Raw genomic sequence first — 26,047 nt, forward strand, 5'->3', positions numbered from 1 at the left:
AGACTGGCCCTGAGCTAACATCTATTGCCAATCCTCCTTTTTTTCCCTTTTTCTCCCCAAAGCCCCAGTAGATAGCTGTATGTCATAGTTGCACATCCTTCTAGTTGCTGTATGTGGGATGCCACCACAGCATGGCTGGACAAGCGGTGCATCGGTGCGCGCCCGGGATCCAAACTCAGGCCGCCAGTAGCAGTGCGTGTGCACCTAACTGCTAAGCCACGGGGCCAGCCCCAACATTCTTCCTCTTTTTGCTGCTCTCCTGATGGATGACCCGGTTAACTCAAGAAAAATGTGTTTCTCTTCTTCTTCCTCTTTCCTTAGCCCTTCATTTCTTTGTTCCATTTCTGGACCAAAAAAAAGGAGGGAAAAAGAAAAATCATTGTGCAGGGAACACCGGCACCAGAGAACAGAACTGTCCATTTTTCAAAAAAACAGACAAATGGAAAGTCCATGCTGCCAGCTGCCGATGCCCTTGAATGCACCGGCACTGGGACCCTCTTAGGAATTGACACTGAGATCTTCCACCAGGAATATGCCATGCATCTTAAAGCAGGTTTTTATTTAATCTTGTGATGTTTCTGTAGCAACGGCCTTGCTACGATGCTGTTTTCTACTAATTTTTATGGTGAATTACAACCCTTTAGTTCAGTACAGCTGAGATGGGCTGCTGTGAGCCAGGTGGAAAAGCCGACTGCCACCTGAGTGGCAGTTCGAGGGTTGGGGGAGGTGGGCTCTTAGGGCTGAGTTGTGTTTCCCCCCATTCGTATGTTGAAGTCCTAACCCCCAGTTCCTCAGAACGTGACTGTATTAGGAAATGGGGTCTTTAAAGAGGTGATTAAGGTGAAATGAAGTCATTGGGGTGGGCCTTAATCCCATGTGACTGGTGTCTTTATAAGAAGAGGAGATTAGGACACAGACATGCACAGAGGGATGACCACGTGAGGCCACATGGTTCTTGTCTCTTCGACTCACCTCCTGCCCTCCGTGCAATGGAGCTGGGGACCACACAGAGAAATAGATACCCAAGCATGTGCATTCATGCATACCCACAGCCATCAGGGTCCCAGATCCTTTGTGAAGATGCACCACCATGGCCAAATTAAAGAGCATTTATGGTGTGTTGGGCATAGTACCAAGGGCTTTCTTCATGACTCCCTGAAGTACCTACGGCTATCCCTTTACAGGTGGGGAGTTGAGTAGCTTGCCTCACCATCTTTAATGGGTGGAGCTAGGATTCAATTCTGTCCCAGGCAGTGTGGTGCTGTAGCCTCTATGCTAAAACTTCTTTTTCTTTTTTAACGTGGAACTGTTTCTTGGAATGAGAGGGTGCCAGGGTGAGAGTCTGAGTGACCTCCTTGTGTGACCTCAGGCAGTCTGGGCAGCGCTGGGATGTAGGTGCCATCATGATGGCTGCATGAGGATGAAAAGCAGTTGCCGCTTGTTATCACCACTGACCTCCAGGCACCCGCCTGCCTCCCGCCCCGGAAAACAGTCACGAGCAAAGTGTCCCTGCCTGTTGGGAGAATGTCTGTTGGGAAGGGGACTCAGTTGAGGGGGAGGGTGCCTGGAGGGCTGTCCCCAGCCCAGGAATTGTGGCTGAGGTGGGATTAGCGAAGAGGAATGTCTCCAAGGGCCATACAGCAAACTGTCTTTCAAGTGCCCTCTATCTGGTGTTCTTTCTCCCCATGGCACATTTATGTAACCCGTGTAAAGACGGGCAATCTCATGGCCCATCTCAGCACAGGCCCATGAAGAAGAAACTGAAGTCAGATCCAAGTTCACCTCCAAAAATAGCCTTGAAAAGTACTGTAGGTCTTTCCTAAATTTGTTTTACGAGGAACCAAAGGGCAGGTATGTTCACAAAAGAGAAAAGTGTCTTAAAACCTCTTCCTTATTACTTTCTCAAAGCCCCCAGACTACTGCATGATCTCCTCCCAGATCCCATCTCCACCCCAAACCCTCAAACATATGGATCTTCTGGCAAGTAGCCTGCTCTTTGGAGCTTAAACACCATCCTTGGCATGGGGCAGATGACCAACACGAGGCCATCCTTTCCAAGCACATACAATTATCAGAGAGACAAAGAAGCTGCTTAAAGTCACACAGCTGGAAAAGGGTCCAGTCAGATCCCAGCAAGCGTGAGTCTAGCACTGGGACTCCTCAGCAGGGTACTGAACGGCCTCCCTTTACTGGGAAGTGATATGCCGGCAATACGACAGCTAGATCCAAACTGTGGTGTGTTGTTACTATTTCTATGAGTCATATCATATGATCTTCCCTGAGCTTGACATGGCCTGGGGAATGTGTTTACACACACACACTTACACACACTCACACACACACATACACACACTCACCCCTTCCCCCAATTAAGATCATTTCACTTTCCTACTTTGTATGCCTTTTCCAATTAACTCTGTACTGTGAGAAAAATTTCCCATGTACTTAATTTTAAGAAACTTTTCCCCACATCATCTGGATTTCATCTGATCTAATCTAATTTACTTCCTCTAATGTGGGCACTAGGGATGTTTCCACTCGTTCACTTGGATAAATAACTCTGAGTGAAGATCATTCCTTTTGTGCATCTCTAATTATGTCCTTGGGATAAATTCCTAGGAGGGAAATGGCTGGGAATAAACATTTTAAGACTTTGGGTCCATATTTCTAGTTTGTCCTCTGTGAAGACTATACTGATTTTCGTTTTTGATGAACAGAGGAAATTTTATCTCCAGGGGACTCGGGGTTTTCTCCAGAACGAATGCCACATGCCCCATCTCAGGCTCACTCGCCACTCTGCTGGATCCCAGCTCTCTCACCTCCAGGCTGCTGTGCCCTCCCGGGCTGCGTCTCCACCAGGCATGTCCTTTCTGTGAAGCTGTCGCAATTCAGAGCTGCTGCTCCGCTTGCGGGAAGCCCCGTCTCCAGAGCAGTTTTGCCCCAAGGAGCTCATTAATATGAGCTGCTTTGGGAACAATCCATACTTGGCCAACTCTGCTCCCAAGTCCTTTTCCTTTGTATTTTTGGTTCTTTGACTTCCAACCAATTTTTTTTTCTATGGATTTCCATGACAAAGCTCTGGAGAAGGAGTCATTTCTCCAGCTCAGGACGCAAATAAAGCTAGTCAAGCTTATTTTTCAAATTAAAACTGTCGTCAGCTTCCCCAGCCGGCTTAGCGGAAATCCCAGACTCTGCCTGCGGGCCACCCGGTCCCTGCACTGTCTGAGAGGCCAAAGGATGGCTGCTTCCCTCCAGCCCCCAGGGTGCCCCCTGCTGGGCTGGGCACTCTCAGGGGGAAAACAGGGAGGGCGATCCTTTGTGGCGGGCGTGCAATCCACCATTGCCCTCTTTTACTTTCCAGGTAGCCCCAGGGAAAGACTCATGAGAAAAGGGCCTGCAGCCCCCGCCCTCTCCCCCACCACACCCCACGGTGGAGACGGGGCAGGCCTGAGGAGCTTCACAGCCCCTTGCCGACCGTGGCCTGCGCCGTCTGAGGCGGCCCCCGGGCCTCTGGCATCGTTCCGGGTGACCCTGGCAGGTGCGCATTCTGCAACAGCACCTGATCAGACACCTCATGCCTCTCGTGCTCCCTGCCTGCACCTCTTCAGAGGATGGGCTTCTCAGAGGAGCAGTTCTGGGAACAGTTCTTAAGGCATCTTAGAAACTCATTGTCCTTTCAAAGTCCACTGTCTCCTCAATAACCCTCAGTGAGATAAGCGGGGAGAGGCCCACTCAGCCCAGGGCTGCAGGATGGAAGTGGCTGAGAGCGGCTGCTGCCCAGGCTGAGGACCAGGGCCTTCCTTGCCTCAGAGGACAAGGGCTGGGGTCTGGGACAGGGACGCCAGAGGCCTCCACTTACCACTCACACGTGCATGCACACACACGCAGACACACACACACATGCAGACCCCATCCTTGGCTTTAAAAGGTGAACCAGAAACTGCTGTAAGAGGCGGTCTGCTTGTGGGAATGATGGCCCACACCCTACCATTGGGGACAAGGCACTTTTCTCAGGAGCACCTGGGACACCTGGCCTTGTTCTGTCACCTGATTGGTTGGGCTTTGGGAACAGCTTTTGTGGCAGGTTGTTAGCAGATCCCGAAGTTGTCCCCTCTCACAGCCCATGCAAAGTGGAGAACTGAGATGCCACCCAGCTCTTGAGTTTGCTGGGTGTCCTGGATTGAACAGTGTCCCCCCAAATTCACATTCACTGGGAATCTCAGAATGTGCCCTAAATGGAAATAGGGTCTTTGTAGATGTAATTAGTTCAGTTAAAGTGAGGTCACCCTGGATTAGCGTGGCCCAATCCAATATGACTGTATCCTTATAAGAAGAGAAGCTACAAAGACAGGGAGAAGGTGGCCGAGACTGGCCTGACGCAGCTATGAGCCCAGGAATGCCGACAAAGACCGAGGCTGGAAGAGGCAGGCAGGAGAGAGCATGGCCCTGCCAGTACCTTGATCTCAGGACTTCTAGCCTCCAGGAAACTGGGAGAGAATAAGTTCTGTTGTTTTAAGCCATCTGGTTTGTGGTAATATGTGAAAGGCAGCCCTAGGAAACCAATATGAAAGTCATTTATTTTTATAAACGTTTGTTTATAATAAAGTCTCACTCATATTAAGAATACCAAAATTCTGCTTTGATTTCTTCATTTTCATTAAGCACCTTATTTGCTGGCCTTCAGTTCTTTGCCCTCAGCCTTGTGACTTGCAAATACTTGACCACCAACCCAGACTGGACAGAAAAGCACCCGGGTCGGGGCCGAGCTTTGCCTCCACTGTCCCAGCTGAGACTGGCTTCCTCTCCTGGCCTCACCCGCTGCCCAGAGCGAGGAAGAGGGAAACCTGAATGCTCCCTGGCTCCTCCTAAACCTCCACAGCAGAACTATTTCACTTGAAGGAAACTTCCAGACCAGGTGCACAAATACTCAAATATACTTACAAGCACATATCCCAAAGTCAAATCTAAATGTTTAAAAATTACCCGCAATAGCCAAGATGTGCAAACAACCTAAATGTCCATGACAGATGAAGGGATAAGCAAAGTGTGGTGTATCCATACAGGGGAATAGTATTCAGCCTTAAAAAAGAAGGAAATCTTGCAATATGTGACAACATGGATGAACCTTGAAGACATTATGCTCAACAAAAAAAAAATACTTCAAAATGATCAATCACTCTGTTCTCTTCTGTCACCTTGGATAATTTTAAAGTCATAACATTATTCAGTGTTTGCACTGTCTATAAAGCATTTTAATAATCACAACTACTTTTGAGTGCACAGTGTGCGTCAGGCTCCATGCTCTGTTGGGATGGTTCCGTGAGGATGCGCCTCACGGAACTTCAACCACGGGGAGCAGAGCTGCTCCAGGGCCCCAGCTCCTGGCTCTGAAAGCCATTGTGGCTTTATCACAGGGGCTGCTCCCCCCAGGTCCCGGTCAGCTGGCTTTGGCACAGGGGTCCCCCCACGGCTTTGCCGAACCTTCTTAGAGTACCCGGCGGCCTAGGACCTTCCCAACCAGGCTTCCCTCCCACGGGCCTCAGCTCACAGGCGGTTCCTTTAACAACCATCCTCACCTAGAATCCCATCTTGGCGTCTTGGAAAACCTGGACTAAGACGTTTTACTTAATTAACCCAATACTCTTCAGGCAGACACCATTATCGCCCCCACCTTCTGGATGAGGAGATGGAGGTGCAGAGTGGTGGGGCTGGTGGGAGCACAGTGGGGCAGGCTGGTTTCACTTCCTGAGGCCGAGCTTGGTCTTTTCCATCAGGTTTTATCATGGTTATTTCTTCACAGGCTATGATGACAGGAAACACTTTTAAAGGTTTTAAAACAGGCACACATTCATTTTTCTAGAACACCTAACATTCTGAACTTTGTGAAATTTGGTGAGATCTTTCAGATTAGATCTTTCAGATTAGTGTTCTCTGAAAACATTCTTCCACATAAAACTATCCTCTGACTTGTAGTGACCAATTCCCCTTGGTCTGTTTCCTTTTAATGTGACAATGGTGGTAAGGGGCTACATGCTGAGATGTGAAGAACAAGTGGCCTGCTGTCCTGCAAAAGGCTACTTTCCTTGATCAAAACTGGAGAATCTTATTAACCTATGGTCAGTGGCACAGCAGAAGTGAGCAGCCACTTAGAAAAGATGTGAGGAGGCAGGAGATGCATTCCCAGCAAGTGCGACTCATCCCACCCCGACCACAGCCACGCTGAAACATGGTTAACCCACAAAACCGTGTCGGACTATCCGATAAGGTGATGTAAAACTGGAGGGACGATTCCTATTTGAATGTTGCTGTGTTTGTGTGCACACACACGCACTGCGTGCGCGCGCGCACACACACACACACACACACACCCCATCCACCCACCACACACACACACACCCCCCACCTCACACCACCCATACTTCACACACACCACACACTACACACACACACGCACACCCCCCACATACCTCAGGCTGGCAAAGCACTTGGGAAGACGAGGGGCTTGTCCTTGAAGATGCCGCAGCCCTACAACTGATTCTCAAAGGATTCCTTGCTCAGCCCTGCGTGGGGCTCTGGGGCCCTGCAGACCCACGTGGGCCCTGACCACCTGTGGGGCTGGGGGCGATGGGGCTGCCCTGGGAGTCGGGGGCCTGGGTTCCTGCCACTAGAGGGGTGACCCTGGGCAGGAGGGTCATTGAAAATTCCCCCGGAGCAGCACTGAAGGGAGCAGGACCCACAGGTTCATGAAGCAGGTGCCTTCAGCAAAGGCACGTGTGCCGAATTCCAGGAGTAATTACCAACGAGGTCAGGCTGGGGGCTGTCCTCTTACCTGCGGGTCCCTGTCACCTCTGCTGTCAGATAACGTCCTCTAGCCCACAGCACTTGCTCCCTGCCACCTCCTGCTCCTGAAATCTCACTCGTCCCCGAGACCCATGGACACCTAGGGCCTCTGCCAGAAGCTCTCCCTCCACCTGGTTCCTTTCCTAGAGCCTGAATCCTAACCCCCATATTATGGGCTTCCTCCGGGAGAAGGAGGTGTGAACGGAGACAATCGCCCCTTTCCTCCCAGCTCTCACGGCCGGGTTTACGCGTGAAGGCAGAGGAAGCTGGGACCCAGCACAGCAGCTGGCCAGCCCCTCCCCGAGGTCTGAGCTGTGGACACGGGAATCCCCGTCATTCCCTGAGGCAATCACCCCTCCGTTAGCACACCCTGGTTCTTTCCGTAAAGCACGGCCACACCATAGCAAGGAGGCCCACGGTTCAGTGTGCAGGGCGCACCCTTGCAGGGACGGCGGGCGCCCAGGAGGAGGCTGCGGGAGCCCTGTCCCCATCTCACCCGGGGCAGGCCGCCTGGGGTCTGGCCTGCTTAGCTGAGTGGGGCAGGGGGTGACCCCATGTGGCTGTGGTCTGCTAATGCTAACTAGTCCAGAAGGTAATGGCGTTGGGCCCCTGTCCTACAGGGCAGAGGAAGAGGCCGACGCCGAGGGTGATGTGACACCCCATCACTCATCCTGAGAAGGGGCAGGTCCTGGGCTGGGAGGCCCTGGAGGGTTGAGCAGGCTGGGGGCTGCAGGGACCTCAGAGAAGAGGTCTGAGATCAGAGAACATCTGGGAGGGACAGTGCAAGAGCTCCCTTCGGGGATCCAGAACCTCCTGGAAGTCCAGCTATAAGTGAGGGCTTGGGAAGAATCGTGAATGGGGGAGTAGCAACAGCCTGCAGGGGTGCACTGATGTGCAGAGGAAATAGCCAGTGAAACCCAGGGAGACAGAATGGAGGTGGGTGCCTGGACCTGAGGGCTGGCGAGGCCTCTTTGGGGAGGGGCCTCAGTAAAAACCATGCAAACCTGGTCTTGTCATGTCTGTGAATCACAGTCCTCTGAGCCAGTGGTTCTAGACACTATGGAGGGGTGGGGGTGTGGGGATAGGAATCCCACAGGAGCACCTTCTATGCACACACAGGGCCTCACTGCCTCGTGGGGCCTCCCCACCATCGTCCCCCATCATAGGTCCCTGTGATGGCACCTCCTGTCAGAAAAAGATGGATCTGAAGGGGCTGGTGTTTCATCCACCCTTTTACTCCCAATGATCCAGACCCAGAAATAACGACAGTTCCCAACTCCAAAGACATTCTTTTAATCACAAACTACTTATCCACGGTCTGGCCAGAGGTGGGAACAAAGCCGCGGGTGGTTTATGAACACACTGGGAGACAGAGCTCGGAACACTCCCCAGAAACGATGACAGTCACGTCCCTGCTCCCTCCTAGCTCCTGGGCCCCCCTTCCCATGGACGCTTCCAGCTCCAGCCAGGGGGCTTCCAGGTTAACGCCTGCGCCACGACCACTCCAAAATCCTGTTAGCTCCTCTCGGTAGAAGAAGAGGGGTTTGGGGCCTGCTCTGCTGTTAGGGACCAGGATGCTGTTGCCAGGCTAGGCCTGTGGCTCCCCACTCCCCACCCTCCCCGCCTGCCCCGCAGCCTCAGTGCAGGGGCAGCCCCCGGCCTACACGATGCCCTCGGGGCGCTTGCTCCTGCAGACCACCAGCACCGTCACGAGCAGGGTCACCAGGATGGGCACCACGATGAAGGAGCAGAGGACGCTGCCGGGCGGGTCCTGCACAGCCCTGCCAGAGATGGAGCAGTTTCTGAAGTAGCGCTGGTGGACGGCGACGAAGAGCTTGTCCACCACCGCGCTGGGCCAGAAGCAGTGCACTTTTTCTGCCACGTCGCTAGTGCACTCCGTGAGCTCTTGGTAGCTCCTGTAGACGGAAAAGCAGGTCATCAGTCCCTGGGTGGGCAGAGGACCAAGGCGGGACAGAGCCGGGGGCTCTCCACTGCATTCCCCACTGTGGTGAGCATGCCCCAGAAGCCCAGGCCCCGCGGCAGTGACCCTGGCTCTAGGAGACGAAGTTCCTGGACGGCTCCCCAGATGTCCTGCATGTGCCCAGACCCCAGAAGGCAAGCTGGGGCTAAGGAACATCCATCCCTGCATCTGAGATTCCAGGGGCTGGGATGCCACACCAAGGGCAGACTAGAAGGTGCATCTGCCGAGTGTCTTCAGAGGGCAGCCTGGGGCAACAAGCCCTCGGGGGTGGGCAAACCAGCAGCCTCTCGAGCCCCTTGCTGACCCATCACCCCACGCACGCCCCCTCAGCCTGGAAGCTCCCCCAGGTGTCCACAGGCCTCTCTGTGAGGCCCCCACCCCCACCCCCATCTTCCCACCCTCCTGGAGTTTCCTGGTAGCACCATTGGCCGTCATTGTTCCGGGTTACGTCTTGATTTTGTTTATTGAGGGTGAGCAACACGAGGACAGGGTTTTGTCTGTTTCGTTCACCTTTGTAATCCCAGTGCCTAGAAGAATACTAGGCACATGGCAAGCACCAGTAAATTGTGTTTTTTATTGTGGTCAAATATAAATAACATAAAATTTACTATTTTGACCATTTTTAAGTGTACAGTTCAGTGGCATTAAGTCCATTCACATTGTTGTGCAACCATCACCACTATCCATCTCCAGAACTTTCTCATCTTCCCAAACTAAAACTCTGTCCCCATTAAACAGTAACCCCCCCATTCTCCCCTTCTCTTAGCCCCTGGCAGCCACAATCCTACTTTCTGTCTCTATGAATCTGACCACTCTAGAAGTGGGATCACAGAGTATTTGTCCTTTTGTGTCTGGCTTATTTCACTCAGCATACTATCTTTTAGGTTCATCCATGTTGTAGCATGTGTCAGAATTTCCTTCTTTTTTAAGGCTGAATAATATCCCCTTGTTTGTACATACTTCATTTTGTTTCTCCATTCATTGATGGACACTTGGGTTGCTTCCATGTTTTAGCTGTTGTGACCAATGCTGCCGCTATGAACATGGGTATGCAAATATCTGTTTGAGTCTCTGCTTTCAATTCTTTGGGGTATACACCCAGCAGTGGAATTGCTGGATTATATGGTAATTCTATGTTTAAATTGAGTAAATTATTTTTTAATAAATGGAGACTCAACATTGGGCAAAATTAAAATATAGTTTCAAGAAGGTGAGTCACTTCTGCTTCTGCTGAGGATGGAGAAAGCTGCATAGTGTTGCTCCCACATGAACAACAAAAAAAGCTGAAGAAACTACAAAATCATACATTTTCTTGAGTCCATCAGAGAGCCGAGACTGCAAGGCAACAAAGTGACTTGAGTTTCAAGGAGGAGCAACACAGGGACTGTCTCACCTGGGGCAGAGCGTGGGAACAGGATGCAGCCGCCATACCAGAGGTGAGAAGAAATCAGCTAAATAATAAACTGCCAAAGGCCAAGTGTGGGCTAGAGGGTCAGTGTGGAACTGCTGGGGCCCCAGATGTACGGCAGCTCCGTGACTTGCCGCTCCTTCCCATGAGGCTCCAGTGGGTGCTCGTGGGAGAGACCGTGGGAGGCAGGGGATCAGCCAGGAAACACCACACATTTCCCAAGTCCTTCTCAAGTGAGAAGTGACAGCCTTGGGCCCCTGGAGGATGAGCAGTGGCTGCAGCTGAACAGGCCGAAGTCCTTCCCACTTCCCCAGACCCTCTCTCCTGGGAAGCAAAGTCTTAAGCTGCTGAGGGTGGGACAGCACAGCCTGTCAGCCCCAGGCCACAAGAAAGACCCACTATGGCTGGGAGAAGGATGGTAAAAAGACTCTTCCTTAGGGAGAGCAGCAGGAAACCATCCTGGGCCTAGGATTCTGCACAAGACCAAACAGAGGTCTCCTGCCACTGGGGGGCAGGGGGGCAGGAATCTCCCACTCAAGACCCCATACATACAGGGCAGAGTTTGGCTGCCACAGGGAGGAGGAACAGGAATGCTGAGGCTGACGGCACGGGCCTAAGCTGAGGCTGGACCAGGGCACGGGGAACCCTTCCCTTTGCCCCCAATATGAACCTGGCATAGAATAACAAGCAACAGCAGTCTCCTGCTGGGAGAGGTGGAGAGAGATCCAATCCTTGCACAGGTGTTCATGGTGGCTCACCACACTGAGGAAAATCCTCTAGCTCCCACCCTGAGCACAAGGCAACAGCAGCCCATTGCTGGAGATATTTGAGGCCTGTGGTGCTCTGAAGGTAACCATAGCAACAACAAATCCCCAACCCAGCTCAGCTCCTGACAAGATTGACTCAAATTCCACACTAACAGCCTGAGAGAAGAGGCTTGCCCACTTCTGGATGGAAATACTATTTACCTCAGTCTCTTCTACTCTACACATGCATGTTCAGCATTTAATTAAAAAATTATGAATTTTTCATTCAAATGCAACAACAACGACAACAACAACAAAAACAAACTTCCAAGATTGTCAAGAGATAAAGCAATCAACAGAATCAGACTCAGAGATGACCCAGATACTGTAACTATCATACAGGGACTTTAAAAAGATTAATATGAGAAAAGGACTAGTTGAGAAGGCAGACAATATGCATGAACAGACAGAGAATTTCAACAGAGAGATGGAAAGTGTAAGAAAGTCAAAGAGAAATGCTAGAAAAAAACCCACCACGGTATTAGAGAGAATTCCTTTGATGGGCTCATCGGCAGACTTGACATCTGAGGAAAGAATTAGTGAACTTGAAGACAGGTCAGGAGAAATTACTGAAACTGAAACATAAAGAGAAAAAACACAGAACATCCAAGAGCTGTGGTAAATTAACAACACTATCAAAGATACAAACTCCAACTTGTAATTTGAGTTCCAGAAGAAGGAGAGGGAATGGAGCAGAAGAAATATTTGAAGAGATAACTGCTGAGAATTTTCCAAAAATAATGAGACATCAAATCACAAATCTAAGAAGGTCAGAGAACCCCAAAGAGGATGAAAAACAAAGAAACAGCGACAACAAACAACCACAAAGACACATCAAAATTGAACTGCTGAAAACCAAAGATAAAGAAAAAGAATCCAAGAAACCAATCTTGGAGTCATTCACAGAAAAAAGACACCTACAGAGGAACGAGGTACAGCAGACTTCTTACCAGAGACCATGCAAGCCAGAAGACAATGGAGTGACAAAGTCTTGGTGGTGGTGGTGGAGGAACACCTGTCTGCCCAGAATTCTATGCCCAGCAAAAATATCTTTCAAATATGAGGTTAAAATAAAGACCTTTTCAGAAAAGAAAGAAGCCGAGAGAACGCAGTGCCAGCAGACCTGTGCCACAAGAAATGTTAAAGATCTTCAGTCAAAAGAACATAACAGAAAGAATTTGGGACCCACACAAAGAAATTAAGAGCTCTATAAACAGGAAAAATGAAGATATTTAAAAGATACTTTTCCTTATTTTTAATCTAGAAAGTGAGGAAATGGAGCAGAGGCTATAAATCAACATCAAGGAGACACCAGAGGAGGCTTTAAAAGGCTGTATGGGAAAGGTTAGGGCCTCTCTAGCACCCAAGAGCCCCTCCACTGCAGCCCCATCATATGCTCTCAAAATCCCAGGTCACTGTTCTTTCTGCCCTAGTTGCCCTCTGGGTCATTATCCAGGTCGCAGGGGGCCTCCCTCAGTCCATGTGAGTGGGCCAAGTGGATAAGGCCCAAGGAGGGAGGGAGTGGGCAGAGGCAGCAGAGGGCGTGTGGGACCTGCCCACCAAGGTGCCCGGTTTTCCCGAGTGAACGAGGACTCATGTTTCAAGTAGAAAACAGAAGTGGAAAAGGCCACAGGAAGCATGACAGGCTGGGTGTCATTGTGAGAAAAAATGAATCCTGCATATCACGTGCTTGGCACGCAGTAAGTGCTAAATGCATCTGGTATTGTTAAAAACCAGACTTTTGAGCTGGTTGTTGATCAACTACAGGGCACATGTTGCAAACACTGGTTTGAATGATTGTCTTCTCCCCCGTCTTAGACCCACCAAATCCACGGTAGTTTCTGGCATTCTGCAGACCCAGTGGACAGTCGCTCCTAAGTGCTGTCTCCCAGCCTCCGTGCCTGAGTTGTGGAGCTGGGATATCCTTAGAAGGAGGTGTTGGGGAGAAGGGGAGTGACTGCTTAATGGGTGCAGGGTTTCTTTCTGGGGTGATGAAAATGTTCTGGAACTGCAGAGTGGTGCACTACACTGTGAATGTACCTCACGTCACCCATGGTAAATTTTATGTTATGCGTATTCTATCACAATAAAAAACTATATAAAAGAAAAAAAAAAAAGAAGGAGGTGTTGCCATCTCTGGGCTGGCCAACCATGGGATGGTGGACAGGAAGGAGCCCCGGACCCAGAAACTGTGACGCTGCAGGCCCCACACTGAGGCTACGCCAAGGCTGAGCCCATAGCAGGCTATTCTGGGATCAGGCACGCTCTCCTTGAAATGTTATCCTTCCCGTCTGCAAAGCCACCCCCGTCTAAAAATATCTCGAATGTGCAGTCGGCTGCCCACTTCATCCTGTTTATTTATACAGAAGTGACAGCTGAAATTTTCAATAAATATTGTGAGCTCTGTCGGCAAGGATGTGATAACAGAATTCCCCTCAGAGAACAGACATTCTTCTGTTCAAAAGAACACAGGACTGACTGAAGAGCCCAAAATAATCACGAAAAAATATTCTTGCTTTAACCCTCTATTTTCAGTTCTCATGTAACTGAATAATTATCCTTTTTAGGCTAGGACGTTCTACTCTGGGTGAACTTTGCTTGGAATGTTCCTGAACACCATAGTGGGAGTTTCCAATATATCTGAGTCCCAAGTCAAGGCTCCTGGCATATGATTAATGGTCGTTTTCTTGTTGACAGGAAGGTGCCCACTGATGCCCACAGGTGAGTCGTCTGCTCTGGGGACACCTGTGGCTGCTGTTGTCCCTAAACGAGCCCTGATTGGCCCTTATGTGGACTATCTGAGCCTGGGCCCTGGCACCCTACAGACCTGGGTTCAAACTCCAGCTCCACCTCTAATGATCCTGGGGGCCTCACCTAACCTATCCGAGCCTTGGTCTCACATTCAAATGAAGAGACAGGTGCCCACCTGACACAGTTACTGGGAGATCAAGTTAAAGGAGGTCAAGGGCCCAGCATATAGCAGGTGCCCAATAAATGACACCTCTTCCCCCACAACTGGTGTGTGGCTCACAACGTATACATTTCTTGTCCTATAAACTCGCGCAAAAGTTGACCAGGCGATGTGTGTCCAAGCCCTCAAAAGCCTGAGGAGGAACCACTTTTGGATTTCTGTTTGCTTTCTCTGCACCAGAATTTGCCTCCATCTACCTGGGACAATTCACAACCTGGTGGCTTCCAGTAGCTTTCAATGCCTGCTGGGAGAGGAGAGATCCTGGGAGATCCAGGCACCACCTGGGATCCTGGCAGTCAGAGCAGGAGAAGGTGGAGGTGACCCATCTGAGGGTGGTTTGAGGAGCATGCCAAAGAGCCACACTGACAGGGGTGGGGCAGCTCAGATAGATGGGGAGGTGTGCGGGTGTGTGCAAGACACAGAGTGGGCTACCCATGATGCTTTTGGCTAAATAGTTCTTCTGGAAACACAGATGACTAATGAGCATCTGAAAAAATGTTTACCCTTACTATTAAGGAAAAAAATCCCAAACATTCAAATAGAACCCATTTTAAAAATGAGAATACTCAGGGGCCGGCCCGGTGGCGCAAGCGGTTAAGTGTGCGCGCTCCGCTGCAGCGGCCCCGGGTTCACCGGTTGGGATCCCGGGCGCGCACTGACGCACCGCTTGTTAGGCCATGCTGTGGCGGCGTCCCATATAAAGTAGAGGAGGATGGACATGGATGTTAGCCCAGGGCCAGTCTTCCTCAGAAAAAAAAAAAAAAAGAGAGACTACTCAGAGCTGCTGAAGGTATAGTTAAATGAGGCAGGCACTCATATGACTACTAATAGAAGATAAACTGGTAAAATTTTCTGAAAAGCAGTTTGGCAATATGTATCAATAACCTCAAAATCATGGGTACACTGTGACCCAGTAATTCTATTTCTTGGAATTATCTTAAGTTAATAATATGAAATGTAGACAGAAGTAATGTAAGAAGATGTTCATTGCAAATTTATAATTATGAAAAACAGCAAACAATAGGACAGTAATGAAAGAAATTGGTTATAAGAACCCCTGTTAGGGAGCTATTAAAATGATACTTAGGAAGAAATTCTTAAGATGTAGGAAAATATTTATGTTACGACGTTGAACAAAAGAAGCAGCAGATGAGACCAAATGATATCAACAGTGCAGTTTCAGCATAAAAGGGTCCACGCAGGAGGGGAATGCACCAGAATGTGAAGAGGGCTTATCACCACCAGAGGGCAGTGATAGGAAGAACTTTTATTCTCTTCTCTCTACTTTTTTGGGGATTTTCCAAGTTTTCTACAGTGAGCATACATTATTTTTATAATTATATTTTTAAAAAGTTTGTTTGGGAAAAAACCCTGCAGAAAACTGGACGTTTATGTCACCGCATTTGCAGCCACTGGAGCTCATTTCTTCGTTTCAGTGACGGCAGGAGGCCTTCTGTCCAGGGGACTCTGCTGTGCTATTCTGAACCATCCCAAGCAGGTGGGAGGCCTGTTGGGGGCGAGCAGTCCCTGCAGCCTGGCAGGCCATACCTTGCCGGGGGCGGTGGCCCCTCTGTCTGGCCCACCCCCAGGGCTCAGAGGGCTGCGCTGGCCCCAGCCCTGCCTCCCGTACCCGGGCCCAGTCCCTGCAGACCCTGCCCCGCTCGGAGCGTGCAGCCAGCAGCCCGCATTTCTTCCTTCTGCTCGACTTACCTCTGTCCTGAGCTGGGCGGGGTAAATCCTGTCCCAGTGGCAGGGCAGTGTCCCCCACCACGGGGACACCCCCCTCCCGCCCCCTGCTTCCAAGCATAGCATGTTCTCCCCTGGCCATGCTAGGCGTAGGAAGGAACTCTGGGATCCCCCTCCCAGGAACTGGGGGCACTTGGCTGGCAGCCCTGCTCCAGGTGGCAATGCTGGGGACTGGGACCCTCCAACCGATGTCAGGAGTGCAGTAGCACACCTCGCAGCCCAGTGTCCGCACACCTGGAAGGTGGGCAGGGACCAGGAGGTCTAGGCCACCCACCCTGGTCCTGCTTCCTAGACGCCCCCAGGGCCTGCGCGGGCCGGCAGCTTCCCTCCACCACTCACGGCTGGAGCTGCGGACGGGGCGGCTTCTCCTGTCTCCATTGCCTCCTGCGTAGGATGGGCATCACCGTGGTCCCTGCACGGATGCTGCGAGGATTAGATGCCCAGTTCCCGAGGGGCGCTGAGACCAGGCGGGGGGGCCCTAAGGGTGGGTGGGGGGCAGGGGTGGGCTCCGAGGGCATGACCACCTCTGCCGCCAGTTCCAGCCAGTCCCCCGGCTCCCACTCGCGGCCCATGGCCTCCCTGTAGGAATGGTGAGGCCACAGATGGCGCCCCCTCCCCGGGGACCTCCTCTCGTTGGTCTCCTCTTCTAGGCCCCTTCTCCTCCGCACCCAGCTCGTCCCTCGCAGTCAGCCCCCCAGGACCTCCCTCGGGGCTCCCGAGACTTCTCCCTCCCTCCATCAGCAGCCATGCGCGACCTCGCCCACCGAGGCTCCCGGACGGACCCTCCCCGCCCCCGCCGCAGGAGGGGCCTCCACACTCTGCAGTGCTCCTTCCCTCCCCCGCCAGCCACTGCGACTTGACACCTGTGACATCCCCACTCGCATCTGAAGCTTGGCGCTGTCCACATCCGGCTGTCAGCACACCTGACTCCCAAGCTGCCCCATCCCCCACGCCTGGGAAGCCTCGCCCAACCTGTGAATTGTCATGGACTCCCCCCACTTCCGGGGAGGTTCCCCTCCCCTCCTGCGGCCCTGTCACTGTGACCAGGAGTAGGCAGAAGTGACTGGGCTTGGTGGGTTATTACAACCCACATTTCTAATACCAGATTCTGCCTTTCTGCGCTGAATATGGGCCAGGGGCCTTGGCATCTCTGCACCCCTTCTCCTTTCCCCATCCAGCTTAGTCAGGGGCCACCATCCCACCATTGGCTCTCCCAGCCACAGCCCTCCCCCACCCCCAGCCCACTGTCCACATCTTTGCACCCTTGCTTCATACCTTCAATGCTACCCTGTGCTGGATTCAAAAGCCCTCATGAGGCCCCAACTCTCTACTCTATCCCTTCCCTCTGACGGGCCACACTCTAGCCACACTCGCCAATGTTTCTGCCTCGGGATCTTTGCACATGCTGCTCTTTCTACTCGGAAGGCTCTTAACCCCATCTTCACAAGGCCAATATATGCTCATCCTTCAAAGTTTACTTCCTCAAAAAGGCCTTTTTTGACGCTTCAGCCTCATTTGGCTCCCTGGTAAAGTGGGGTTTTCCTTCATAGATGTGTCTTACTGTGTACCTGCACTGTAATTCACGGGATTATGCCCCCATTGCTAGTCTCAACAACTAGACTGCAAACACCATGAGGGCAGGGACACTGCAAGGAGAAAACAAAATCCCACTTCCCCTGTTCACAGAGGTCACCTCGAAGGCCAAGTGAGACAAAAGGAGGGACGCGCACAGGAGAGCAGGGGTGGCCATCTTAGCAGACACCGCACGGTCCAGTGCAACAGACAATCAGTGGGACAAAGAGGGACATCTCACCCTGAGAAGGTGTAAGGAGAGCTCCATGGTACATAGAGTGCCTACAGCTGTGAGCAACACCATCTTCACGTGGAGACCTGAACACACCTCTCAAGGTTAAGTAGGTAAAAACTAGCATAAAAATGAAAAATAAAATTAATAAACCTGATTCAGTGACTATATGACCAAGTTTCTATTCCACAGAGAATCAACGATCTTCTCAAAAGTGGATCCTATTTAGGCAGCAAAGAAAAACTTGACAAATTTTAAGTCAATATTCTCTGACTATGATATTAAAAACTAGAAATTAGTAAGAAAAGGATAAATTTTTAAAAAATCGAATCCCTGAAAGATCACTTATATAATTTGGGGCTCAAACAAGAATTTAAAAATTCAATTACAGGCTATTAAGAAATCGATAATGGCAATACTACATGTAAAAATTAACAGAATAGAGCCAAAACAGAATTCTGAGAAAAATCTACTGTTGTAAATTATCTTATGACTAAACGAAAATAAATGAAATAAGTAACCCAATCAAAACACTTTTAGGGGCTGGCTGGGTGGTGCAAGTGGTTAAGTGCGCGTGCTCCGCTGCGGCGGCCCGGGGTTCGCAGGTTCGGATCCCGGTCACGCACCGACGCACCGCTTGTCAAGCCGTGCTGTGCCGACGTCCCATATAAAGTAGAGGAAGATGGGCACGGATGTTAGCTCAGAGCCAATCTTCCTCAAGAAAAAAGGGGAGGATTGGTGTCGGATGTTAGCTCAGGGCTAGTCCTCCTCACAAAAAACAAAACAAAACATTTTTTAAAAGAACAACAAAATAAATCTCTTCAAAGGGTAAATAATTTAAATGCGTTAATACTTATTAAAAACTAACATTTATTGATATTTTTAAAAACAGGAAAATGAGTAAGTAAATTCAATAGCTGATTCTTTAGAAAAATAGCTACAATGAAATAGACACATTTCCCTACAGTCTAACCTAGCAAAAAGAGCAGAGAAAACACCAATATACAAAACCACAGATAGGAGAAGATTATAAAAAGTATGAGATTAACATGCAAAAAAGTATGTTAAAAATTGGAAAATCCTTGATGAATTGGGGTGCTTTTTGGGAAACTATAAACTATCAAATATTGACTTAAAAAGTAGAAAATCTGAGAAGAAAACCAGAAAATGTTATTAAAGAATTACTTTCACAAAAGATGCCAGACCCAGGCAGTTCTTTCAAATTCTTAAAATCATAGAAAAAGACATCCAGCTTTCCAGTTCTTTTTAAAAAGCTAACAAAACCTTGATCCCAAACCTCTTAAGATGGTATGCCCACGAGCCTTGGAGCATTCATGCACACGGCACCAGATGTCTCTGACTTTCACTTATAAATAGACACAAAGTCCTTTGCAAAACACTAGCAAATGTAACCTAGCCGTGCAGAACACTTCAAAGTGGGTTTCTTTCAGGAATGCTTTCAACCTGTTATTATAAGATCACACTTCAATATGTCAAAGGAAAATAACATAAGATCATTTCAATACATGTTGAGAAGGCATTTGATAAAATTCAACATTCACTTCTGATTAAAAAAAAAACCCAACCTCGTAAACCACTAAGAGGTTCTTTTCTTAACGCGATAAAAATCTCTCTCTCAAATCAATAGCAAACATCACATTTATTATTGGAACCCTAGATGCATTTTCATTACAGTCAGGAATCCGTCTATTTAATTTTTAGGTGGTCAGATCCGTCTTCTCCCTTGTGGTTTCTGTCTTTGCTGTCAGGGCTCCCACCCAGGACTTCCTAAGTAGTAGTCACAGCGGAACCTTTCCAAAACAGGGAGGGGTTGGCCACTCACCGGACTACTTCCTCTGTGGTGACAGGAAGCTGTGCGGTGGCCTGGCCCGGCCTGCGTCAGGCTCAGAGTGAGGGTGCCAGGCCAGCTCATCTCTACGAAGGGCCTCCGACCCACAGGAGGGGCCGAGCAGCCCTCACTGCGGATAACTAAGCGCATGGGGTTTACTTTTCCCCCAGACCACAGACCCACGCCCACGTGAGCTAGGACGGCCGCCCTCCTGCCCGGACGCAGCGCAGGACAGGGCAGCTTTTGTTTTCCTTGACCCTGCGGGGAATGTATAAGGAAGTCTCGTTCATCGTTTGATTAAAAACATTTCAGCTCATTACACTACCATTGGCCTGTGAATGTGTGCTGGGTGGAGGGACCCGAGCCAGCTCTGTACCTGGAACTCACTTCGGGTGGCTGCTTCGCACCCCCGGACTTGCAGCGGGAGTGGCGGGAAGATGGACATTGTACAATCAAACCCTCTCTAAATCAGGCAGGTCACAGAGATACAATCAAACCGGGACAGTCTGCTGAGAAAGAGCAGTGGAAGTTGTTATGCATCTCTGCTGGCTCAGGGCTGACCTACTGGAGTGTTTAGACAGGGTAATGTGAGCATTGCATGCAAAAGCATACTTTAATGCAAATGCAAATACAAAAGGATGAATTTTTCCAAGGTCACCACCACAGTTTACCTCCTTAAGCTGTAGAACAGGGACTTCTGAGATCTCGGCACACCCGTTTTCCCAGGGAGCACTGGGAACTGCCAGCTCCATCCCTGTCCAAGGAATTAGAGCATACGTGTGCACGCGCTATGAGGTTTCCACTAATGAATAACCCGAACAACACGACAGGCTTCATATAAACCCGGCTGAATGGCGGAGGCAAATTCCATCTCAGGTCTTCGTTACCAGCTCCCCGGCTAAGCTGTACCTGCCCGGCCACTGGACACTTACTGAGTGAGGTGGATGAACAGCATTCTCTTAGAAAATGAAGAACATGAATAAGGTAGAGATAAAAGAACCTGGGAGAGTTAAGTAAGAAGAGGAAGACCAATCGAAATGGGCGGATCTTTTTCACTGCTGGACAGGAGGCAATGCTTAATCAGGTAACACCCGCAGCCCATCGGGGAGACGCATCAGCTGATAACAGAAACGAGGGGTCAGGGAAGACCCAGGAACCCGCCACTCGTGGACTACTGGAGACAGACACGGGACACATCCTCTGCGGCCCCATTCCCGCCATGCCTCCCCCTCCCCAACCCGCTGGGCCTTTGGCTTCAACCCCCACCCCTCGTGTCTCTCTTGTCCTGGCCCAAAGCCAGCCCGGCTCTCCCATCCCTTGAGACATTCCACAAAGGAAAATAGTAAGATAGGGTTCTGGGGTCAATGGAGCTTGGGAGACACTGCACAGAGAGGCATTCCCCACTCAGACAGCATAGACAAGGCCCTGAGGGGGCCTCAGAAACCCAGTGCTCCCAAGGGCCCTTCACTGGAGTCCCCGCTTCCCCCAGAATCCATCCGCCCCCTGCCCCATAGTGTCCTCCAGACATGGGGGAGACTCGGCCTTGGGAGTCTTATTCTGTCTCCTCTCACACTTTCTTGTTTCCATCTGCCTCTCAAGACCCACCTAGGAAGGACCTGCTCTGTGGCCTCTCGGGCCAGGAATGGATTTCGGGGTTCCTCTTCTGGAGAGAAGCAGCTTCTACAGTGGGGTGGTGGAGAGGCCCCTGGCTCTCTTCTTGAAATCCTCCTAGTCTGCTGCCCACAACCCCCCGCCTGTGGGCACCTGCTTCCTCCAACTCAGTACTCAGGCCTGGCACTTTTGGGATACATCCCCTGGCTGCGTCCTCTGGGCCCCGTGGTGCCCCCACCCTGTACCCACTCCACCCCATCCCTCTTTACTCTGTTGCAGCTGCTCATTTTCTCTCTGTCTTCTTCCCTGGACTGTGACCTTGGGGAGGGCAGGGCACACCCGCTTGGTTCCTTGCTGTACCCCGGGTCCCTGTACAGATGCACAGTAGGGCTCAGGGCACAATGATGAAGGAATGATGAGGCCAATGTGTCTGTGACTCCAGGGCCCACCAGAGAGTGCCACTCGGAGCCTTTGTTCCCCAAGCCTGGGGCGGGCACAGGTGAGGTGGTGGAGGTCACTGCCCCTTCCAGCCTGGGCTGCCTTGGAGTCCCTGTGAACAGAGAAGCCCTGGGGTTCCTGTCTGGATACAGGGTCTGCAGGGGGGAGTCCTGAGGCCCCCAGTGCACACACCCTCAGAAGCACAGGTCCGCAGTCTACACATTCGGAGCTGTAAGTGTCCCTGTGCCAGGCCCCACGACCCGCCCCCTGGATCCCGTAACGTGGAGGCCCACTTTCTGGGAGCAGCGGGGGACACCGTGAGCAGATTCTTCAGCTCTGCACCCAGACCGGTCGGGACCACCTGGAAGCCATGTGAGGACCACGTGGAACATGTGGAGGCCACTTGGGGTCCGGGCTGTGCGTGGGGCCATGCGGGGCCCTGTGGAATGGGGAAGGGCACCCCTTCCTCCAGGCAAGGCATGTGGCTTGGCCAGCAGAGCACTAGCTAGATTTCAGCCTCCACCTTGGCCAGCTGCCCTGCGAGGACGCAACCTGCCAAGCTGCTGTGTGTCCTTGGGCAAGAGACTCAGCATCTCTGAGCTGTGGTATCTCCATCTGGGAAGACCACCCCAAGGCTCAGATGGAGACCAGGGAGCCAACGCACATGAGGGGATGGTCGCTACTCCACCACCCCCATAGGGAGAAGCACCCAACTAAGGCGACTGCTATCAATTGAGGGGACACTAGTGTTTTCCTGTGTTTCTAGAAGATTTAAACAGAATTTTTTGGACCACACAGAGCTCTGCCAGCACACAGGCCAGCTCCTCGCCAGCCCCCAGGCTTCCTTGGCTGGGCCCAGCTTGCAGACAAACACTCACGGCAGAGGAGCAGGAAGGCCCAGGTCGGGGCCAGGGGACTAGGGGTGCCACACGGGGAGATCATACTCCAGGGACCCAAGGCTGCAGAGGTGCGGAGGGAGGCGAGCGCCCCGATGGGGCAGGCAGAGCTCACAGTGGGAGCTGGCTGCCGCTGAGGCCAGTCAGTCCGTCCACAAGAGGTTCTGGGCTCCTGCCGGGAGCATGCGATGCTGCACCCTGGGGGCAGGCCAGGCCCAGTCTCAGCCCCCCTGGGCGAAGGACACCCGGTCACTAAGAGGGCCACCCAGGGGCCATTCAGGGAGCTGTGGGCATGCAGAACGGGGACCCGCTTAGGCTGGGGTAGACGCCCACATGCCCCCTGCAGCCGGCTGTGTCCTCCGAGGGCAACACACCACACCTGCACGACAGTTAAAGGCCTGGCCATCTGCCATTCAAAGGACAGGACACACTAAGACCTCTGTACACGATACGGTTACTCCTCACAACAGCTCAAGAGTTGGTGCTCCTATCACTTCCTTACAGACGAGGGAGCTGGAGAGGCGACCAGTGACCTGTGCCAGTGACCCGAGATGGCAGGGAGGTGGGTGGCCCAGGGGTCCGACTCAGGGTCTGCTTGGCTCCTCCATGTAGGTCACTGCTTCCTCTGCTCCCCCCCGGAAGCCCCTCTTGGGCAGGGGGTGTCCAGGCCGCCCCGTCCTCCTCCTGGGGCCGTCCTCCTCCTGGGGCCGTCCTCCTCCTGGGGCCGTCCTCCTTTGCCTCCTTCCACTGCTCCTGTTCTTTTGGCTACGCTCTGGGCGGGAGGGAATCTGGGCACCTCTGCCCAAGGAGGAAGTGAGGTTTCTAAACCCATTCCTGGCTCCATGTGCAGCCCTGGCACCAGACAGACCCGGCAGCTGCCAAGCCAGGCTCTCCATGGAGAGGGCCTACCGGGCAGGTGGCAACATAATGCCTCCTCCGAGAACCGGCCCAGGCGGAAACCAGGCTCCTGGGATCTGCAGCTCACAGCGATGAAGTCGTAGTTTTAAAATTCAGTGGGTGTCTTCCGAGGGCCCAGAAGATTAGGGGTGTCTGCACCTGAAGTGATCTCAGCTCCCGGGGGCTGAGAACTCAGGGACACGTGGCTGATCCCCGACCTGTGTCCACTGTGGCCTCGCTGAAACACCCAGGAGTATCTCTTGGGAACCTCTGGCCAACACCCAGGTCTGGGGAGGCGAAGTCGCCCGCCGGCCACACCGAGGCCTATCTGGGCCCCGGGGCTCCCACCCTCACTGGGACACAGGCGTGCACACATCTGAGTCCCAGGATTAGACAGGACAGCCGGGGTCTATATTTGGAACTAACACCCTGGGGACGTCATCCCTGTGAAGCAACGCTGGTGGCTGGAAGGAAGGGCTTCTCCCCCCAGTCCACCCTTGGTCCCACTTTCAGGCCTGCCCAGAGCACTGCCAGAGAAACCCTTTGCCTCCCTGATGCCACTGGATTCCGAAGGGACCCCCGAGGGCCTTGAAGGATCCATCCCTGCCCTCCCCCCACAAGGGCCCCCTGCACCGGGCTCACCTCACCCACATGTCCCACCAACTCCTGCTTCCGTCCAGGCAGCCCCCCTCCATCCGTGACCCTCCCGCCCTAGTCCTACCGGGTGTGGAACTCAGGGCAACACTTGATGTGGGAGGAAGGGCGGGGCCATGGAACATTCTACGCCATGGAACACTGACTAGCGGTGGGACTTTGAGCACTGAGCTTCTGTGCTTTCACCTTTAAAATGGGTATAGTGGTCTCTGGCTCACAGCAAGGGGGTATGAGTCCTCCCACAGAGGAGGCAGTCACAGCAAGGCTGAGAAACCCCCCACGAGGTGCCCACTCCCTCCCTCACACGGGCACCGCATTGCTGACCTCGCAGCCGTGGGGGAGCCTCCACCCTGGCCTGAGAGCCCCACCAGGGCAGCACCATTTCTCAGTCTCCCCGGAACCCAGCCAGGAGTGGGTGTGGCTGAGGGAAAGAACAAACGTTCAGCCTCCCGTCTTCCTCCCAACTCGGTGGAGCCACTGAGACCTGCCAGGAGGTGAGACACTGACACGCGGAACTCAGCACGGGCCTGGCCCAGAGCGGGCTGTCAGGATATGCTGGAAACGGCCCCAGGTGTATCCTGAGACGTGCAGCCTCGCTGGCTGGTGGGAGAGGAACACAAAGAATGAACCCAGCCCAGGAGCTGAGCACCCCCACCACCCCGAGGTGGGGACGTGGAGGAGGAGCCGCCAAGGGACCTGAAGTGACAACCAGGAAACTGAGGCAGACACCCCGCTGGTGTCCACTGTCCCCGCAGGAGCCCTGCCCTCGGGCCTGGGTGACAGGACCATTCCCAGAGAGGCCCCTCTTTCCCTGGGAAAGGCAGGAGTGACTCAAGGTTATAGCCCAGGTCTCCTCTCCAGCGGGCAGAGAAGCCTGCCTCCAGCTCTGGCTCAACTCTCTGCGCTGTGCAGGATGGTCTCGGCAGGGTCAAGGAGTGGGCTCTAGAGCTGTCGGCTGGCCGGGGTTCAGGCCCCTCCTCTGCCCTCCTCGTCAGTTTCCTGGCCCGTGAGGACACTCTCTAGGTGCCTTGGGGTGAATGGTGGTATCAGAGTGGGCCAGGTTCCCAGGGGCCCTGACACCCGGTGGAGGGTTGGAGCTGGGGGTCAATCCCCACCTACTGTTGGGGCTCCCCCCTAGGGAGTGTGAGAGGGTCCCCAGCAGCCACACCATTGGCCCAGTACCTCCTAAGTCCTCAGCAAACAGCTGCTGAGCTGATTAAATATCTGGTTCTGAACCTCTTCATGGTACCAAGGTGCCCTCATCTAACTTTTTAAAGGAGAAGAAACATTCTTAAGATAGAGGCAGGAACAGGCCACCCCCGGCCCCAGGCCTGGTAACTGTTTGTCTCTCCTTCCTGTGAACACGTGCCCAATCAGGAGGGGAATCCACCACCACCCCCAGCAAGGGAAAAGCTTCCTGCCATCTGCGGGGGCTTCTCCATGGTTCAAAACCATCCTGGGACACAAGCCTGGACCATGGAGCAGCCCCAGTGCACCAGGAGGATGAGGACACAGAGAAGTAAGTTTCAGGGGTCCCGCAGAGCCTCAGACCCACCTGGCTTCTGGTAGGGGTCTTGTACCCTTTCCCCTACCTGCCCCCAGGCCAACTGGAAAGGAGTCACACACTGGCGCTACCATGGCCCACGTCCCCAGTGGCTCCGGCTGCCAAAGAACTGAGGATGTGTGTCTTGAGAGCTGCCCAAAGGGTCCCCCCACAGGCAGCTCCCATGCAGTCACAGGGGCTTCGGGCTACGTCCTGCCTGCCCCGAGCCTTCACCATCCCCTCCTGGTCCCCTGGTTCTAGCAACCTGCAAGCAACCACACAGGAAAGAGGGAGTTCACGCTTAAAAAATAGATCAAAACCACTTCTGCCTTCTCTGATGACAATACAAACCCAGAGACAATGGAACAACAGCTACGGGAACTTCAGAAAACATGGTTGCTTGGTGTAGACTCATCACCCCGCCACGCTGTCACTCAGGTACAAAGGCAGCCACAGGCTCCTTAGAAATTTCTGAATTCTGAGAACGCGTGAATCACACGGCTTATTTCCAGGATCTTCTTCGTATAGTCGCCTGGATTGAAAAGATCCATGTAAAAGGGAATGATGATGTTAAAAATAATAAGACACACTTGAGTGAACAGC

General features: G+C 52.3%; 1 protein-coding gene across 1 annotated transcript in view; it reads right to left on the minus strand.

Annotated features, from left to right (window-relative positions):
- Nucleotides 1-8,500: 8,500 nt before the first annotated feature.
- RAMP1 (receptor activity modifying protein 1) overlaps nt 8,501-26,047 on the minus strand; it is a 31,266-nt gene continuing 13,719 nt past the window's right edge. The window contains exon 2 of the mRNA XM_087424639.1: nt 8,501-8,756. Coding sequence (XP_087280765.1) covers nt 8,501-8,756 — 256 coding nt within the window. The remainder of the gene's footprint in view (nt 8,757-26,047) is intronic.

Source organism: Ceratotherium simum, chromosome 37 (assembly GCF_057802395.1).
Source record: "Ceratotherium simum simum isolate JZ-2026a chromosome 37, ASM5780239v1, whole genome shotgun sequence".
Lineage (NCBI taxonomy): Eukaryota > Metazoa > Chordata > Mammalia > Perissodactyla > Rhinocerotidae > Ceratotherium > Ceratotherium simum.